The sequence below is a fragment of the Rhinichthys klamathensis genome, unplaced genomic scaffold (genome assembly GCF_029890125.1).
Source record: "Rhinichthys klamathensis goyatoka isolate OS25496 unplaced genomic scaffold, OSU_Roscu_1.1 h1tg000242l_1, whole genome shotgun sequence".
Lineage (NCBI taxonomy): Eukaryota > Metazoa > Chordata > Actinopteri > Cypriniformes > Leuciscidae > Rhinichthys > Rhinichthys klamathensis.
The window spans coordinates 3,579,152-3,600,160 of record NW_026606764.1 but is presented as its reverse complement, the minus strand read 5'-3'; the positions used below and the strand labels follow the sequence as shown (position 1 = coordinate 3,600,160).

General features: G+C 37.6%; 1 protein-coding gene across 2 annotated transcripts in view; it reads left to right on the top strand.

Annotated features, from left to right (window-relative positions):
- Positions 1-19,569, top strand: part of rab27a (RAB27A, member RAS oncogene family) — a 34,095-nt gene extending 14,526 nt beyond the window's left edge. For both annotated transcript variants that reach the window (XM_056265930.1, XM_056265929.1), the window contains exons 2-6: positions 6,920-7,092; positions 13,344-13,429; positions 13,570-13,673; positions 14,223-14,346; positions 19,338-19,569. In XM_056265930.1, the coding sequence (XP_056121905.1) occupies positions 6,940-7,092; positions 13,344-13,429; positions 13,570-13,673; positions 14,223-14,346; positions 19,338-19,539 (669 nt within the window). In that variant the 5' untranslated portion in view covers positions 6,920-6,939 and the 3' untranslated portion in view covers positions 19,540-19,569. The remainder of the gene's footprint in view (positions 1-6,919; positions 7,093-13,343; positions 13,430-13,569; positions 13,674-14,222; positions 14,347-19,337) is intronic.
- The last annotated feature ends 1,440 nt before the right edge of the window (positions 19,570-21,009 follow it).

Below are 21,009 nucleotides of genomic sequence, written 5' to 3'. Positions count from 1 at the left end.
ACAAGGGTGCTTTTCCTAAAAGCATCGTTAGCCAACTAAGTTCCGTCGTTATCAGCATAGTTCAACGAGTCAGTGTTTCCCGAAATCCTAGTTCTAAAGAACATTCGCAAACGGCATCGCAAAGTTGTGTGGTTGCAACGACAGATCTTAACCTATGTTAACTTAGAAGCATACAGTAGTTTCTTGTTTGCATGACATGGGGCCTCAATTAATCCTTATCTTGAGCCAAATAAGCAAGCTGACATTTAGAATACATACAAATAGGGATGCGCGGTATACCAGTACTGCAAAAATACCGGTATATATTATATTTCAAACGGTACAATATCATAATTTTGTTCAATTCGGTATTTGATGCGCTGCTGTTTCGAAGTTCACCGCTAGGCGGCAGTGCGCTACCTAAACTGACGCGGGTCATGCGAAACCGGCATACGGTGACAATAGAGGAACACGATGGATCAAACGAAGCTCATTCGAATTTCTACATGCCCGAAATTAATAAATAGAGAGAGCAGTATGAGTGAAATAAGGCACTTTGCCAACAAAAGTAATGAGAAAAGTAAAGAAACAGATCTCAATTCACCACTCTGCAAACGGGAAAGCAACACACCAAATCTGCCTAACGTTATAGCACTTGACTTGTCAGTTGCTTGCTCATCTTGACTTGTTCAAAGAGTTCAGAGATCGACAGGTTAGTCCATCATTCAACTGATTTAATTTAGACTTTTATTGAACACTGAACAGCGCACATACAAGCTTATCGTATATGATACGGTAAACACGAAAGCTCAAATCTGCTTGCATGACAGGCTAGAACCAATTAAGTTTAGGTCTCATAATTTTTGCACTTTCAAACAAACATTAATTGAATTTGAATGAATAAAGAATAAAAATGTGAATAATATTAATTTTAGTATTAGTGATAGTAAAATGAATGGCATATTAGTGCCGCTGTGGCGACCCCTAGAGGAATAAGCCGAGAGAGGGAGAGAGTAATAGAAGTAATATGAATATTACTAATATTACAATTAAGCTACATTTGTCAACATTCATTAGGTAACCTGACCTAACAGTAATATAGCATTTATTAATCTATATCAATCAGTAATTAAATGACCTAGAAAATTACATTTACTAATACATGTTTTTAGCATGTTAACATTGCTTTATGCAATGCATTAAACTAATATGAACCCAAACAGTAACAAAACCAAGATGAATAAATGCAATAAATGTTGATAAATCTCTGTTGATGCATGACAGCTAATGTTTTACATGTCATTTCATTATTCCATTATCATTATTATATGTTAATCTATCATTATAGATATTAACCTATTTTAATTGTATAATTTCAGTTTTTTTTTTTTTTCAAAATCAAAATTTAATTTACTGTATGTTCCCTGACTGATTTTTTTTTTTTTTTACAATTTGATACATTTTCTTTGCACATTTGGTAGTGGAGAGTTTCAAGCAGTCTTTTTTAAGTGTCACTTAAATTTTGAGACTGTTTTTTTTTTTTTTTTTTTACCTGTGGTATCGATTTAGTATCGATACCGAGGTATTAGGTTCTGGTATCGTACCGAAGCCAAAATTTTGGTATCGAGCCATCCCTACATACAAATGTAATTTACGTCTTTTAGTTTGTCAAGAGGTTTAAAGCACCTTTTTTGATGAGTGCGCATGTGCGTACGTGCTTTAGTACGTAAGAAGGAGCCTTTGATTGAATCTGGATATAAAGCAAAATAACTAAGAAAAAATAGAAATAGTCCTCGGATGTCATGTCTGTAATTTGTAGCAAAACATCTGACATTAATTCGATCTCAAATAGAGTTGTGCCGCCGATATCAATAAAAATTCTGCCATCGGTATCGGTGAGTACTTCTACCCATGTACCGATCCGATACCCTTTTCTTAAACAATAACTAGCTTTGCTTAACGCTGCAAATCGGAGATCAATTCTTCTTCGCTGCTCTAAACAGTGGTTGCTTGTGGCAACACAGGAAGTTGTGCTGTTGCCACAAGCAACCACTGTTTAGAGCAGCGAAGAAGAAAGCGCGCGCTAGCAGTGTGTCCGCTGTTTGGCAGTGTTTAAGTCTGGACCAACCAGCCAGTAAAACGGCGACATGTCTCATATGCCATACTGCAATTTCGAGGGTGGCACAAGATTAGCAGCTTCAACACTTAAAGGGGTCATATAATGGTACATGCACTTTTACAAGTTGATTGTACTGAAATGTGTGTTGGCAGTGTCTGTACGCAGCCATCATATAATGATAAAAATCCATCCAGTGGTTTTGTTTTAATCTCCTTATATGTTTTCCCCTGCCTCAAATCGAGCCGTTCGAGCCTGTGACGTCACACGCTCGGACGCCCCTCCCACGATTGTTGAATGACAGCCAGCTGTCAATCATAGTCTGCGGACCGGCGCGGTCATTGTTGATACGCTGGAGCAGTGTCTATGAGCAGAATGGCGTCTAAGCGATTGTGGTGTTCTGTTCTTGGGTGTAATAACGAACACAGCAGTCATTTTAATGTTCCTAAATCCGAACCGCTGAAGACGCAGTGGCTGAGTTTGTTTTCGAAGGGAATATTCCCCAAGAGCAACGTCAATGCTCTCATGTTTGCGCGAATCATTTCTCACCAGACTGCTTTATAAACGAGGAGGTATAAAGCTGGTTTTGCTAAGAAGCTGCTCCTGAAAGGATCGGTACCATCTATTCGTGTTCCTGCAGCTGCTCCAGAAGAACGGAAGTGAGTGTAACGTGTTATTAAACTTTATATTAATATTTATATTAATCCTTGTAAATCGCTAGCTGCACGCTTCACAATGAATGCGTCTAAGGTTTACACTTAGGGTACATTACGGCATGTTTTCTATGTATGACGTTCTCAATATAATGCATAATCCCACGTTTATACTGAACAACGTGTTATGGTTATTGTGTTACAAACGGTGTACGCCAGAGCCGGCTCTGGTGTACGCATAGAACAGAGAGGCGGAGTCAGCAAAGCTCATGATCATTTAAAGTCATATACAATGAAACAGCGTGCTGAAAACAGAGCTGTTTTTTACCAGGTAAAATAAGTGTTTTCTTACAATACTAATGAGAATTTTTAATTAAAGTATATTACAAACTTTTAATTTAGACCCTAAAGAATCATATTAGCTTGTACAAAAATGGCATTATATGACCCCTTTAATAAAGCATTTGAAGACGCATCACCCCACAGAACACGATGGCAAGGGCAGAGAAGGATGAGCCGCGCCAGAATCAACAATCTCTGGAAGCTTCATTCAAACGAAGAGAAAAGTTTTCAAAAGACAGCCAACGAGCGATAAATATAACCCACAAAATTATCAAGTTTATTGTTCTGGATGACCAGCCGCTGTCAAAACTGAAATGCCATGTATTTAACAAAATTGTTTCTGGACTTGTAAGTTATAAAGAGGTTATTTTTTTATATATCATTTTTTTGATTCCTAGATTTATGTTGCACTTTTTTATACAGTTATATTGTAAATCTAAAATACCTTTTTCAGATTAAAGAATTAGATGTGTGGCTGCATTTTAAGTTCTTTTTCACTTAAGAAAAATAAATAATATATTGCTGTGAAATGTATGTCAGATAATAAAAATACTCTAGTTCACTGTATGTATTTGTTCATGTTTTATTAAGGGATAAGTCTGAAGCACACCATAAAATAATTCTATCAATTCATACAGGGCTAGTATGAATTGCAGCTGTAGCCTATAGATACACACCCAGGTATCGGATCAGTACTCGGTACTCGGAGTCCAGGTATCGGGAAGGGAAAAATGGTATCGGAACATCTCTAATCTCAAACAGATTCATTAAAAGTAGTTATTATCCACCACTTGAGTGACATCATTAACCAACGTGGTTGAACGTCCAATTTGCAACAATATGGTTTCGGGAAACAGTCGTGAGTAGCTAGTTGATTTCTTCAACAATGCATCGTACAATGGTAGTAAAGTAGCGTGTTACGTCGTTGTATGGGAAACGCACCACTGGCTAGGTTTGTTGATTGTCACGTTTGACTGCATGTTAGGAATATGGCTAAGTCCAAAAAGTTAGCAAGTCAAAGAAACACCTGCACAGTTCTCTGATCAGCCAGAAAGATGAACCCAAGAAAAGTCTTCTGTGGTCTTGCTGGATGGATCCGATTGCTTGGGTCAGCCCCAGACGTTAAGCAGCTTATCGTCCGGATGGTCTTTAGCCCTGCCTCGTGAAATAATTTGATCATTTGTTCGAGTTTTTGTTCTTTCTGCAGTCATATGATCCGCTTTAATGCAGTCTGAGGAACCATTCTCCAGATGCTTTTCTCTCCTCAGTTGTGTTTGCGGACATGACAAGACAAGATGTGCATCAGGACATTATGAAATCATAGGGCTGTTGAAACGGGAACAGGTTTTACGCACTCAAGATGCGTCTCATTTTGAAGGCTGCGTCCTCCTGAGGTCACATTTGTCGGCCGCATACATCATAAAGAACTGAGCAGTAACTATTATAAAAGTGTCTGTTATTCCTAGTGAAGCGTAAATTGTTGTAATTTTTTATGACTTGGGAATGTAGTGGTTAGTTCACTTAAATGAAGCAGCCTCAATGATGTATGCCGCCGACAAAGTGACCTCCAGAGGACGCAGTCTTCAAAATGAGACACAGCTTCATTCTTTTTATTTAAGCTTACACAAGACATCATCTCACAAAGGAAGAATGTTCATTGATCTTGTGAGAAAATATAGTGATGTGCTGTAAAAGCTTACTGTAATTTCCAAGGCTTTTTTTTTTTTGCAAAATGTTGAGGTTATGTGAAACTTTAAAGTAAGGGTTAGTGAGTGACCAGATCACAATTCTGCAGTTAATGTCGACTTGTTCACATTATGAGAGCATATGATGAGACTTAACAAGCTCTCATCACAGAAGGTCTTGTGATTCCAATGTCACATTAAATCTACATTACCAAGCATTGAAATATTTTACTGTCAGATAAAAAATAGAGCATGACAATTTTAAAGACTAAAGTGACCGATAATGATCGTCTCTAGTGTTAAATACCACCATGGGTTATGTAACACAACTTTTAACTGAATGATGTCTCTGTATGGTAGTTCTAAGGCACTCGATTAACAGTGTAAAGAAACTTGACAAATGTGAGTGGAAATAAAAGCTATTGTGTAGATGCATTCAAGTGTAAGAAGGTGCTTTTTCCTCATTTAATCTCCAGGATTTCAGCATTTATGGACTCTCATGACCAATAACAAATAAAATTGGTTTAAGAAGCATATTTACTTTTCTAAGACAGATATGCAGCACTTTTCACACTTCTTTTTTTAGTTTCCTGTTACTAAATCAGCACTGTTGCATCAATGAAAACGCTCGCCTTTTAACGAAATGCTTGAAAAATAATGGTCTCTTGATGTACTTTGTCGACTAATGGTTTGGGGTTCGCTGAAGTCAGCATGAATGTTAATGACAATAATTGATGAAAATATCAGCTGTGTGCAAAGTAACCCACATTTGGTTTTCGATCACAGAAAATGGGTAAAATTCAACAATTTGAACATGGAGCTGCATTGAGATCCCCATATCTATGGGACTGAACTATCTATGGCCTTGAAAAGGAAGTGTTCAAAAGGAAAGTTTATTAAGAATGAGAATCTAGAAGGATATTAAGATATCTTGAATACTTTTAGTTACAAGCATGCAAACTTTGGAAAAAGAATATTTATGGCACTCATCAGGTATGTTCTATGCAATTGTGTTGATAGAAAAACAAGAAGAAATATTCTTATTTCTCTTTAAAAGAAAAAAAGTATTAGCTGTAATACAAAGTGACCCACGTTTGATTTTCGACCACTGAAAATGTGTACAATTTTACCAATTTACTTGTGGAGCCACCCTGAGATCACCATATCTCTGGGATTGAACCATAGAGGGCCTTTAAAATGAAGATGCCAAAAGGAAAGTTTGTTAAGAAAGAACCAGAATTGAAAGGGATATTAAGATATCTTTAATACTTTTTGAGTTACAGGCATGCAAACTTGAGGCAAAAAACCACAAGTGCCTTTTGTTATTTTTGTACTGTCAATGTTGGCATATAATGCAACAGATTTTACTAATAGACCTACCAACCTCTGTGTAAAAATAAAATAATGATGTTGCTATCTTTCTAAAGTCATTTTTACACCCTCTAATTTGGCTCCAAATCTCAGGTGAAATTTGTCATTTTGACCCCCCTCTACAAAAAGTGGATTACTCATTAAATATACATCTGTGACATTTAATATTTTGGCTTTTATCACGATTTCTGTTTATCTTTGTACAGAAAAAAATGATTTAATAAAATAAAAAGATCGAGCAGGGGAAGTTTACAAAATGTGGTTGATTTGACATGGAATGACCCCTAGCCATAACCAAGGCTGCATTTATCTGATAAAAAAAAAACAGTAATGTTGTGAAATATTATTTGCAATTTAAAATAACTGTTGTCTACTGTAATATATTTTGAAATGTAACTTATTCCTGTGATGAAAGCTGAATTTTCAGCATGATCTTTCGGAAATCATTATTATATGCTGATTTGCTGCTCAAGAAACATTTCTGATTATTATCAATGTTGAAAAGAGTTGTTGCTTCGTATTTTTGGGGAAACTGTGATGCATTTTTTTCAAGATTATTTGATGAATAGGAAGTTCAAAAGAACACAATTTTTTTCAATAGAAACTTTTGTAACATTATAAATGTCTTACTGTCACTTTTAATCAATTTAATGCTCCTTGCTGAATAAAAGTATTAACTTCTTCCAAAACAAATCTTACTGACCCCAAACCTTTGAATGGCATTGTATATCAATGATACTACAATAACACTGCTCTGTGTTTGTCCATCGCAGGTCCTCACTCAGCTCTCAGTATGTCCGATGGGGACTATGATTATCTCATCAAGTTCCTCGCACTGGGGGACTCTGGGGTGGGAAAGACCAGCTTTCTATATCAGTACACAGACAGCAAATTCAACTCCAAATTCATCACCACAGTGGGAATAGACTTCAGAGAAAAACGTGTGGTGAGTGTTTTTATTACTGGAACTAAAATGACATTGACATCTTAGTTATATTGATGTTTATTATACTCCCTTTGATGTGTATATGCATGCATTGCTATTTATATGTTGACATTTTAACTTATTTAGCTTTGAGTATTCAGCTATGTGGTATATTTATAGTTCTATGCAAATGAGATGCCTTTATCAGGTCTCATTGGTTTAGACGTTTCCTGCTTGATTTGTAATGGAGGTTTAGTGTTTTGGAGTCCCGGCCGGGGTTAACTGGACTGTGAAATCCCATCGTCCTGTTCAGCTCTGCACATGGAATCTTGCCCAGAGGTTAAAAACAGCAATTCATGTGTAAATCGCAGCCTCAGGTGCAGGGGGATATACACAGGTTCGTCTGAACACGGTCATGAATACTAGATGCAGAAAAAACACATGCAAAACACTGCACGCCTGCGAAAGCAAACAGACGTTCTCGGAGTAATTATGCTTTTCCTGAATGCAATACGATGCCTAAGGCTGCTTAATTTGTTGGGTACACGCTACGACAAGAGGCAGTCCACATAATCCACATGATACACACCTTAAAATATGTCAGATAGATAGATAGATGGATGGATGGATACACAGTATATACAGGATACAATAATATGCACATTAATAATATTTATTATGTAATATAATATGTGCAATCAACTAATTGTTGTAGTAAAATTAACTATTATTTTTAAGTTTATTCTCTTAAAGGGCTTTATTTTATGATAATGACTAAACTACATTATCCCACCTATTACATGACTTCTTATCAAATAAAATACATGGGCATAAATATTGATTAAAGTAGAAGCTATTTTATTGGATAAAAAGATGGGAAGAAAGAGTGTGGCGTGATATGCAAGACTTGAATCTAGCAGCTGTAAATCTGCATTTGACCAATCAGAATCAAGTATTTTACAGAGACATTCAACAAAGTGTAAGGACTGGGCCAGGGTGAATCTGAATAACTAAATACCTTCGTGCTAAAATCCCAAAGCCTTTAGCCCCAAAAGGCCTGGAACTTGAAAAAACACACACAAACACACACACACACACACACACACACACACACCTCCCCCACAAATGAAGCCTGCTCAGGACAGAGCGTGGTTTCCTGTTACGAGACACTTGTATGACTGACTTGGAATTTGATGTTCAAAGAGAAAGAAACTTCTTTTCTTTAAAAGACATTTAACCCGATATATTCGATGTGTTTTTATGTGTGTCCATTTGCCCATGTCACATTGTAATGACTATAATTTGTCCGTAACTTAAAAGTGAATTATAAATACCCTAGGTGTATTTTTAATGTAAATGTTTACCTATAACAGTCGTGTTTGATATCGTAAAAATGCCCTTGACTTGACTCAGCCAGATATATGTATGAACACACCGTAAAAGGTATGATTATGTGCATAACACATCTCTGCAGTAGAAATGACCCTTCCTAACACAGGTCATAATTTAATTAGACAAGCAGTCTGACAAGACAAAGAGAAATAAAACCCAAAGTCCCGCCTGTAAACTTCCAACCCTCTAATTGGCCAAGCCAACAGGAAGAGGCTGGATTTCTCATAGTGTGATAAATGACGCTTCTCCCCTTTGCTCGCTCTCTTCCTCCCGTGTCCTCGTGTCATGATGTAACGTCTCGCCTCCGGGCGAGCTCTTCGCCTTTCTTTTATTTGTTTCTAGTTTAGTTGTGTTTTTCATTTGTAGATAAGTCTCTGTGTTTAATTCCAATCGACGATTGAAAAGAAAACCCCGTGACATATCTCTTCAGCAAATCCATCTACAAGGGACCTTTAAACGAGCGCGCGCTCTCTTTGAAGGAGAAACACGCGCACGTGACCACGTGACGCGCCGGACGGAGAGACACACACGCTTCTTCACAAGCCATGGAAAGATGCAACGTTAACTCCGCGTGATTTCCCCGTAGAGATCTTTATTCCCTTTTTGTTAGTCAAAGTTTTGTTTTCCGTAGCCGACTCAGTTCACTTCCACGAAGTGAAACGAACTTAGCCGAACTATTTCCCTTTGGAAATGTTACAACAAAGACTGTGAACCTCCGTTCAACACGCGCGCCAAGCAGCCCACGTGATGCTTCCTCACACACAAAGGAATCCTCTCACGCACGCGGCCAGACAAGGCCGCGCAGGATTTCCGCGACACAGAGAGAGACCATAACATAAGTTGATTGCAGGTATATCTCTTTATAGAGCTTCTAAGAAGTTTTAAGATGATGTTTCGTGTTGTTATCAGAGAGGTGAATGCATGGGCGTCAGTTTGGTTTGAAATGTGGTGGGGACAGAGACGCATTCGGAAGGGCATTTTCAAAAGTGCTGGGTACAATGACGCATTCATTCTTTTTTCTCTTTCGCGCAGGTCATGGTTTGAAAGACGATGTCCTGTAGCTTACTGATTTAAATAAATAAAAATGTATACAAAGATGTGATGATGTCCGACCAAAAATGTGATGGTACTTTGGGTTTAAATTTAATTGGTCGTAAAATGAGATCTAATATAATGTTGTTAGTATCGTGAATTTTTACGTGAATATATACATAGATCCGCCTACGTTGCTTATGTACTGTAATGGTCCAGTGGCGGAATATTTGCCAAGCGTGTCGGAGGTTGACGGTTCTAATCCGCACTCGTATAGTATTTTTTCCCCTCATCAAAACCTAATGTTTATCAGTGGTTGTATATCAAGAATCTTGATATACTTTATCACTGATAAACATTATCGGTTTTGATGAGGGGGGAAAAAAAACTATACGAGTGCGGATGGATTAGAACCCAGAGAAGCAGGGACACGTTTGTGTGCATTTTGAATTGTGATTTCTCTGGAACGAATAGAATCTCTGCAACGGATTGAAGCGCGCGTCCGAGTGAAGACAACACATTTCAGCGCTAGATCGCCTCTTATTTAACAAATGAATGAAACGAATGCTGCTAGTTAACTGGAGATGTTTTATTTGTATTGGTACCTGTGACGCGAGATGTTTCAAAAGTGGTGGGGACAATATCGACCCTGGCAAAAAGTGGTGGGGACATGTCCCACCCGTCCCCCCCGTAAATGACGCCTATGGGTGAATGTCTTCCTGCCAATGAAATTCTCCCAATTTCTCTGTTCTCTCTCTCCCCATCCCCTTTCCTCTCTCTCTTACTCGCTCACGCGTGTAAGTTATCAATTGTCCAAACTTTATGCATTTCTCGTTCAGTGATGTCTTATTGTATTGTTCATTGTTGTCTATGTGTTTGTAAATACATATATCCCATGTAACCGTAGTAAATACATAAGTAGTCATGCCTCTATTAAATTAATTATATATTCATTAGATTGATGTGCTGTCTCTTTGCTCAATTTCAAGTCACTTAAGTGCCAAAGGTCTAAATGCTACAAGCTTTACGAATTACAGATACTTTAAAGAGTAACGTTAACGTTATGTGTTGATGGGCGGGAAACCCAATTCTTCTGGCCAGAGAATTGCGTTTCCTGACATCCTATAAAGTAAGATGATATTGTGGATCCCACAAATATTATCCTGACAATTGAGCTAATTCATTTTACCTGTTTGTGAAACATGGCCCGTGTAATTAACTGCAAGCAACTTGTGGTTAATTTCCGGGATTCACATGCACGCATGCAGGTAGAATGACCGATCCTCCCTTATCGGGAGATTTATTAACATGTAAGACAGATCTAATCCAAACATGTATGAATAATTATTAATTACCAATTATTAATTATGATATGCAAATTCCCCACGGATTAGATCCGCCCTGAATCCTTACAAAAGAGTGCATTAGTGACCGCCCAAATTTTTAATGGCCTTGGAGTTTTCCTATACATTTTTCCCATAGGGATTTTTAAAGTTATAAGCCATGATTTAGACCTTGATTTAGGAGCTGAACAAAAAAAAAACAAAGGTACTTTAGTGAGGGAAAGAATTACAATTCCAAGCCATTGTGAATGATATAATCAAATTCAAAACAATGTAGAAATATAAAACTACTGGTTTAAAGATATAAACTCAGCAAAAAAAGAATCACACAGTTGGATCCTGTAACGTTCTACTCTGAGCTGTCCCCGTCCCCGGATTAATGCCTTTCTATGGCACACAGTAAATGCCAAAATGAATCTGCAGCAGTCAGGTGGTACAAGTCAGCGCTTGTACTTCTTTTCATTTATTATATTTGTAATGTTATGTGCTTTGAGACCTGAGGTAATTTAACGCCGCCTCTCGTGTCGTGACACTTTGCAGACTGTATTTTGAAGGAGGCGTGGCTTTGGAGATGCTCTGAAGGGAAGGTGGGATCTTATGCTTTCAAAGCTAGCTTGCTATTGCTAGCCTCTCCAATATTGCCTAAATTAGCTTTAAAGAGACCTTTCTACTGACTCTGAAAAACACCAGGAGAAAGATGCCCAGGGTCCCTAAGGGTTGTGAACAAGTCCTGCTGCAGGAGGCACGAAGACTGCAGATAGACAGAGCTATAAACTGCAATGTTTGTAATGTGAGACAGTGCAACAGGAAAACACATACTGACTGCTACTTTTGATATTGACCCCACTTTCATCAGGGACTCTTTATTATTTCAATTCTGTTCGTCAGATGTCTGTGAAATTTGTTCAGTTTATGTCTGTTGTTGGATCTTTTTCTGTTCATACAAATATTTACCTTTGTAGTTTATATAGCCTAGGTTTGTAGTTTGAGCGCGTGACTATCACGTCATGTCTTTCACCCAGGAATTCCACTGTTAAACATGATTTGATTAAATAATTGTATTTTTCAAAATATTATTTTAAATCTATATAATATTTAAAATATTAGTTTAAAGTAGTGCTTAAGATTACATTTATTTGAATGAATAAATTATAGCATTTATTTTAATTATCGAGATTTGTCTGTCTTTCAATTAACATATAGCGTTGTAACCCCTTGTTGCTGAGATAATGTAGCGATTTAGTAGCGAAACAATTTTATTAATAAAAGTCGTGGGGCAGCGTTGATGAGTTTCTATGCTTCTGAATGTTTCTGTGCGAGGCGCGATCTCCGCTTTATGTGCGAATGACGTTATGCGTGTGCTTCAACAGTGATTGAACTGACTTAGTTGGAACTACCTCTGCATTAAACGGTTTTATTGCACACCTTCCAGCCAATCAGAATCGAGTATTCAGACAGACCATGATATATATATATATATATATATATATATATATATATATTATTTATTTTTTAAATTTAAAATATTATTTTGAAAAGCTTCAACAAAAGCATATACCATTGATTAAAGGAATAGTTCACCAAAAAAGGAAAATTGTCATTAATTACTCACCCTCAAGTTGTTCCAAACCTGTATGAGTTTTTTTTCTTTTGTTGAAGATATTTTGAAAAATGTTGGCAACCAGACAGTTGACGGTAGCCATTGACTTCCATAGTAGGAAAAAAAAAAAATACTATGGAAGTCAATGGCTACCGTCAACTGTCTAGTTACCAACATTCTTCGAAATATCTTCTTTTGTTTTCAACAGAAGAAAAAAACAACATGATGACACAGTTTTAAATTGTGGGTGAACTATCCCTTTAACAACCTCGTAGCTTACAGTAGGGTTGTCTTTGATTTTTCACAATAATTTATAAACCATTAGTTTCCCTTTGAAAAAAATGAATGGGATTTTTACATACAGACTGTTGCACTCAAAACCATGCCATGGTAAAAAGAACTGACTGAACATTTGCTTTGAGAAAACTGAATCGGGATGGCTGGTATAGATACGGAAATGTGAATTCAGTAGAGCAGATTGTGTGTGTGTTTTAGGAGAAAGATCCTCCCACCTTCATATGGCATAATAGAGCAGGGATCCCTCCTTAAGAACAAACACTTCAGCACTTAAGACATCAAACAAATGCTGATCGTTCAGGGCCACGCGATCAAGAGTCATACTAATGAGACACTTCCAGCACTGAATCATCAAGTGTGCATTTCGTGGTTGTGTTTGACTAAGTCAAAAGTAAATTCAAGTTTCCTGGAACTGCATACCACAAAAACACACACGGCAACCACGTAGTAACACCCTGGCAACCACCACAACACTGTAGCTTTGTGGTAGCACATTTTGCATCAGGCAAACCTCACATTTTCTGCAGAGAATATAGTTTCTTTGTCGAAGTGGCCAGGATTTTCAAGCATTATGCACTAATATAGTCTTTTACGGGTCTCTAAATAAGGTATACAAATCCAACGGTCCTGATGGCACAGCCGGGAGAGGTCAGAGGATCCACATTCAGCTGTGGGATACAGCCGGACAGGAGAGGTGAGATGCAGATCAATACTTGTGCTTTACTTCCTAACATGCACTCAATGAAAGAAATTGTCAAAGAGGTTTTATTTAACGTTCTGGCCGGTTTTTCACTGTTGTGCGACCCGTGTCTTCTCCTCTAAACGCTCATGCAGATTTCGGAGTTTGACCACAGCGTTCTTCAGGGATGCCATGGGTTTCCTGTTGCTCTTTGACCTCACGAGCGAGCAGAGCTTCCTTAATGTGCGGAACTGGATGAGTATGTCCTTCATACCTTACTGAGTCCAGACTCACTGAAACCAACACATGAGATTCATACATATACACACTGCAGACCTTATTTTGTTTTTTTACCACATTTAAAGAGTAGCTACATACATTTTCCTCATACATTTATTTAACAAATTATTTGCATCAAATTCACAAATTACCCTCCCAAAAATAATTTTTCTTTTTATCTAGCAGCTTAGAATAGTTGCCCATCTAATTGTTAGAATAATAAATTGTATTTAAAATAACAATTTAATACAATTTGATGAACTGTATTAACTAGCAGCTTAGAGTGGTTGAATTTTTTTTTATAATAATAAAAATAACAAATTATTGAAATATTTTTATAAATACTTTTGTGTACAATTTTGTAAAAAAAAATTAACTAGCAGCTTATAGTGATTGGCCATATAATAAAAAAAATAATAATAATAATTATTATTATTATTAGATGGGTAGCTGCTATTTATTATCATTATGATTATAAATAATCTTTCAAATAATAATTGCTAATGAACTTCTGTGATGTCTTGTGCAGGTCAGCTGCAGACGCATGCGTACTGCGAGAATCCCGACATTGTCTTGTGTGGAAACAAATCCGACCTGGGGGACCAGCGCGCAGTGAAAGCGGACAATGCACGAGAACTGGCCGAAAAATATGGGTGAGACGCCACATTCACCTGATCCATCAGACCCGAAGAATCTTGCCCTGTATCTTTCACACATGACCTCGTCTGCTTCGAAAAGCAATCGTTTTTTTATTATAGACTTTAGGACAGAAATGCTTCACTACTCGCCTGTGGAATGATCTGTTGATTGAAAGTATTTAGGTTTCGTAGTATTCAGATTCAGTGGTGCCGGATCAAGTTATGAAGCAGAGGGCTGCTGGCAAGTTAGTTACAAGGTCATCACATCACATACTAATTTGATTGTGGTGATAAAATGACAGGAAATGCTAGGGAAGTTGTATGGGTTTGCCTGATGAAGACAGATTCCCAGGCGTGCCGTAACGTGCAGACATGTGAAATGATTTGCTGGTGTGTGCGAGTCGTATCTTAATGTAGGTCTTCATACGTGTTCACAGGGTGCGGGCGACTCCAAGGATGTTTGTTTTAAGGGCCGTGTCTGTACCGTGTTTGCCTAAGATGAGGGCATCTCTCGTTAAATGTGACACTTTAAGATGGCGGTATACCGAAAAGCTAATATTTACTGTGTTTAATGTGAGGAGTCTTCAGTTTAGAAAAGCACTTGCATGCTCGGTAATAGTAATGTTTGGTATTACTTCAGAAGTCTTTTATGGCATTTTGGCCTCAAGAACAGATTTTAGGTGTCAGGAAAAGTAGATTTTCTTTGCTCTTAATAATGTTCAGTACAGTTTTATATCAAGTTACATTGAAACCTTAAGAGGCACTTGTTAAACTTGTCATCCTTTTGACATATTTCGATGTACTGACTTTGAGTTAGTTATGTCAAAAAAAAGTTATCTATATATCTGTTGTCTACACTGCACATTTAGATATTTACTGAGTCAATCATATTGACAATGTGTTTATCCCTAGTTCTCAGCAGTGTGCAGTGACTCATCTGTTAAATGTTATCAGAGTGTCCATCGAGTGTGTTGACTGATCCTCACATCTAAACTCCTCCCAGGCTTGTCTTTGTACAAACAATAGAGACATTTGAATCTATCATTGCTGGGGTTCTCAATCTTTTTTGCTCTATAGCCCTATTCGGGGCAGTAATTGTTTCTCATGTGGTCGTCTGTAAAAAAATTAATTTGCATAGCACCTCAGTGATAACTCATGCATTCGAATGGCGTTTTATTGACTGTGTAGGAGCGAGTTTTGTAATCCCGCAAACACGCTGCTCACGTGGTTAGTCGTATGATTGTCTGCTGTAAATAAAATGTCATATGCTTGGAATAATACAAATAAATTCATATTTAATTTAATAGGAAAATAACGTTCGATTTCTTATTTTATTATTTAAATCCAATTTAATCTTACATCCTTGCATTTTATCCCAAAAGGATGTCATTTTAAAAATATGGAAATTAGCGGAAAGAAGTTAAAGGTACAATATGTAGGATTTTTCGCCACCAGGGGTCGCTAACCTCTTACAATAACACAGGCGTATATTGATGACGCAAAGCATTAAGCGGAATTATGGATCTTGTCGTCAAGCTGATGGATCTTTTATGGATGAGTGAATACATTGATGTTTTTAACATGACTGTGGTTTGAAGCAGGGCACGATTGCTAATGAGAGACGTATACCAGCGCCACACGCAACGCGAGTCGCGCAGATATAAAGGAATAATTGACATTTCATTCTAACGAACTACACGCAAGTGCTGAATTAATACCCACACAGGTCAGTTTATTAGACGAATTAGACTTGAGGTAACGCAGCGCTGTTTCACTTGTTCTAACAGTTACACTATCACACTAAACTGCATTTGAGTGTGTTGAATGTTGTTAGTTAGGTTGTTTGTTGGCTGTATGAGACTAGCAGTAAGCTAGATCAACATAAGAATAACATACAGATCATATTCTAACATTTCATCATGTTGAACTAAATAACATTGATTAGTTTTATGTACATTTGCTCACCTGTCTAATAAAGTACATGCAACACTCGCGTCTCTGTCAAGTCGAAGTTAGTCGCGGACGTGGAGCTCTCGGCATCTCTAAAGATTTTGATCTTCATTTTAGTCTCTTCGTTTCTCAGTCTGCTTGCCATGGTCCATAATGTTTGAACAAAACAACAACAGCGTGAGCGTCCTGCTAGGCATAACCCAGTTGTCCACGTCTGTCGCCATGGTTACTATGGCGGTACGAGCGGAAACCGAGGGTAACGCAGATATGACGCCATTGACTGGCGACTCCCTCACCCCTGTTCACACGCCCCGCAATTCTCACGATTTACAAATAGTTGGAAACATTTGGGATATTATAAGTAATCAACTAAACAAAATATATAACATTGGCCTAGTGGTTTTTGGATATTTTACTGCAAAAATCCTACATATTACCTTTAATGCAGCCTCTTATTTACTTGAGGTAAAAATAAGGCTGCTTGATTTGTATTTTTAATGTTGTGTATAATAGCCTACATATTTTAAAATTGTATCATATATTGCTGCCACAATAACAGCCCATTTCTAATGTTTACGTGCTTTTTTTCTCTTTCTCCTTTTTGTTCGCTGAGGTGGAGCTGTGATGGATTATTGTTCTCGTAAATATTTTCCAGCATTTCAGTAATAGAAGTGTACATCGTACATACGGTGCTCAGGAGTGATCAAAAAGGATTTAAACAGTGAATTTTGAAGTGATCTCTTCTTGTAAACTCAGAGATGTGGATTCGGACAACAATTAAATCACCACACGACCTTGGTGTCAGTAGGTAAACAGTGGGTAATTTGGCCGGGGATTTTTACGCGGGTGGTGGAATAAAAACACTGACATTCTGGATTCGAACGGCAATAAAATCACAGACTAACCCCTGTAAATGTTGAAAATACCTTACACAACCCCATGAGAAACAATTACCGTCCAAATAGGGCGTTTGACTTATTATTATTTTAAACAAAAAAGTTACATGGTGTTCCTTAGAATTTTTTTTGTCAATACATCATTAATCTTTCTTCCAAAACATGTTTTGTCTTCCCCTGATTCACTATGGTAAGCCTATTGTAAGTGTTTATATTTTAGACCAGGTGGGATGGTTTTCGCGGGAAATTGCATAGCGTCATATCTGTGCGTGTCCCATCATATAGTTGTCCCAACGGGCGAGAAAGGTTGACATAAAGTATGCTAAAGCCTGAACCCCTGGGAATCACCCATTTAAAAAAAAAAAAAAACAGAACAGAGGGGAGAGTCTGCTGGCAAAAAGAGAACACAACAGAGCTCGTGATAAAACAAGAATCAGCATTGGCTTGCCTTTTCAGATATGGCGAGAACTGAGGGATTTGAAATGTTGTACGGACGAGTAAGGTATTTTATTGAACAGATACATTGCCTTATGTAGCTCTTTTACAGAGTTCATTTTAAAGCATTATCTATTGTGAGGGTCATTTCGTTATGGTTGTTGTAGCGCTGTGCTGGAATTTATTTTCAAGGAAGTACTGTGTCTATTAATGGGTATGGCTACAGTAATGTCTTCAGATAGTCAACTTTATATCCTTTCCAACTGATTACATCTTTTAAGCCTTCAGTTCACATTAAGCTGGGACCATTAAGCTAAATTCATTTTAAAACATTCATATAGAAAATGTTTTCTAAAAGAAGTTATTTTAAATTATAAGAACATTTCACAATATTACTGTTTTCATTGTATTTTGGTCAAATAAATGCTGCCGGGTAAGCATAAGAGACTTCTTTCAAAAAAATGTTTAAAAATATTGTGTTCTATTATTATAATATTTAAAAAATATATAATGTAGTATATCATAATTATTTTTATTAATATTATTTTTAACTAGTAGCTCAGAGTGGATGCCCATCTAATAATAATACTTATAATGTTTGAAAAAAGAAAGTATAAAATCATTGTCTGAAGTATAAAATCATTGGTTACCCGTAAGCCAATCACATAACGTTTGGTTATGACGTGTGTTATTCGCCAGCTCAGCCGCATCGAACTTCCACTGTAAACACATGTATGATGCGAAAACGAAACCATCGAGCGAAATACCGGAGTGAATATGGCTGACCGAGTTTTGCTGCCTCCTTAACCTGATCCTCCATGAGTGCAACCAAGGGGGACACAATCACAACTATCGCCTTGCCGGCCTTTGGACACGGGCATTTTTATAACCGTGACTTTTTTTACGCGGTTCGGCCGTTCGTCCACACGAAAACGCACTGAAACCGAACATTTTTTAAAACCCCTGCCAGGGTGAGGATTTTCAGAAACGCCGGTTACAGTGTTGTCGTGTAGACAGTGAAACCGGGGTTTTTGCCTTGCGACGTCAGAGCGTGCGCCGTTATCCGCTGTGTTTGACGTCAGATTTGCGCTTCTGATTGGCCAACGTGGCTTTACGGTTAAGGGTTATATCGCCGCCTGCTGGCGTGGCATGCTCTTGACCGCGCTTGATAGCGTGTTTTTGCGTTTTCATGTAGACGAAGACCGAGCATGTGTGGATGGGATTTTTTTTTTAAAACGCTGTAGGAAAAACTCCGGTTATAAAAATACCCGTGTCCGTGTGGACAAGGCCTAAAATGTTTAACAAACACTCTTCTTGTCGGGCTTCAGTTTGCAAATGCTGGGAATATTCTCCACAACAGAGCGAATTGCATCCCGTGTCTCCATATCCGCGGTCACAATCTTAAACTCTGTGCTTAGCGTCTACGTCACGGCTCTCAGCCTGCCCTCTGTTCGTTGATTGGCCGGCTGTTTTCAGGCCGGAGGAAAACTGAGAGACATGTCGATGTCTCAGACTGAGTAGAGAAGCGAACTGAAATAGAGCGGAAGTACGAAGTCTGAAGTACGCAGGCTATATTGAATGAACTATATCAATGAAAGCAACTACTGAAAAAATTACTATTTTATCCAATATCTGTTTTTATGCTTTGAGAACTATATCAGTAGCTTAGCAACATCCTAGTTCCAAAATCCGTTGGAATCCATTTCATTTTTCTTCTTCTTGCAGTGTCCCGTACTTTGAGACAAGCGCTGCGAACGGTGAAAACGTGAGCCATGCTGTGGAAGTTCTGCTGGATTTGATCATGAAGCGCATGGAGAGATGTGTGGACAAATCCTGGATACCTGACGGAACGGTTCGCACCAATGGTCACAGCACCAGCGACCTGGCAGAACCGCGGGACACAGACCAGAGCAAGTGTGCCTGCTAATGTAATGATCCTCCCTGTGGGCCTCTGCTTCCAGATGCACCGAAGGCTCTCTGATCTCTTTCATCAGTAGTAGTATACATTACAGTTTAATTCAGTGGATGTAGAGGATAAGAGACCCTGCCCTGCATTTAACCAGGGGTCGCCACATCCTCACTTAGTTTTTCTCAGAATGGACTAAAGCCACCTACATTGTTATCAAGCTTTCGGCTGGTTACCAGTCTCCACGTTTTGAGAGCACTTTACACCAAATCCTTCATTCAAAACCCTTTATACATCAGACTACATGTGTATCAAGGGCTTGATTTCTCTCACTGTGTGTGTTTCACTGTTATTGCACATTTACTGTTAAAGCAGTTGTTAGAAAATTAGGTTTGTGTTGATTTCTAAATGAAAACCTCACCTCTCAAAATTATATAAATGCATTTAGAAAATATACATTAAACAATTATTGTCATTATCTCACCCCGTCATTTGAAACCCATTTGACTTTAAAAAACAACAACAAGAAGAGAAATAAGAAAAACATATGAACTTAAAACGATGAGGGTGAATGGGGTAAATTGACAGAATTGTCATTAATTGGTGAACTGTTCCTTTAATAACTTGTGCTGGTTGTCCCCCTCTAGTGGACGGATGGTGAATCGCATGTCCTTCAAATTTGTAGAACACTTTTAAATGTGTTACTATGTTATCTCTAGTCTTGTAGATGTGTCAGACACATAGAATAAGTATTTAGATGTTATCGTATTCATATTTAGATTAGTGGTTGGTTTATGTTGTATATTTGTTTAGACATTCACCAGGTGTTGGTTTTTTTTATTTTATTTTTTTTATTATTATTTCTGGACTGGTTCGTGTAGCTTTACTGCCACTTCATTTAATCATGGGATTTGATTTGGAATGTTGTTTAGATCAAATATCCACATCTATACTGTAAATTATGGTTAAAGTTCATACTTTATTTTTTTTTAAAGGGTTTGCAAAGTGCCAGAAGATTCTGCAAATCTCATCTCTTCAGTCCCTCAATTTCACAAAAGTAAAACAAAAGAAATCTGAGTGAATTTGTTTTTAATCTTCTGTTAACATTTTGGTTTAGTTTACACAATTTCCAAAGTGCTTTATTTTACTGTAGTGCCTGTAACACTGTATCATTGCCAAACACTGTCTTTTGTGCCAAATACTGAAACTCTATTTGAGAAAATAAATATATTTTATTTATTATTATGATGTTGTCATGCACCCTTTTGAAATGCATTACTTGTGAGCTGACTCGTGAGCCGACTCGTTGAAATGGCGGTAATCTACATGCTTGACTGATGAAATCTGAAATTGCAGCACAGACCCACAAATTACCCATGGTTTTGTTTTGCACTTTAACTTAAGACATTGGTTGCCTCACAAAGAATTTCTGTTTTTAGTTTGCCAATGCGCTTACAATCTTTATCCAACTGCAGCCTCAATCAAAGAAAA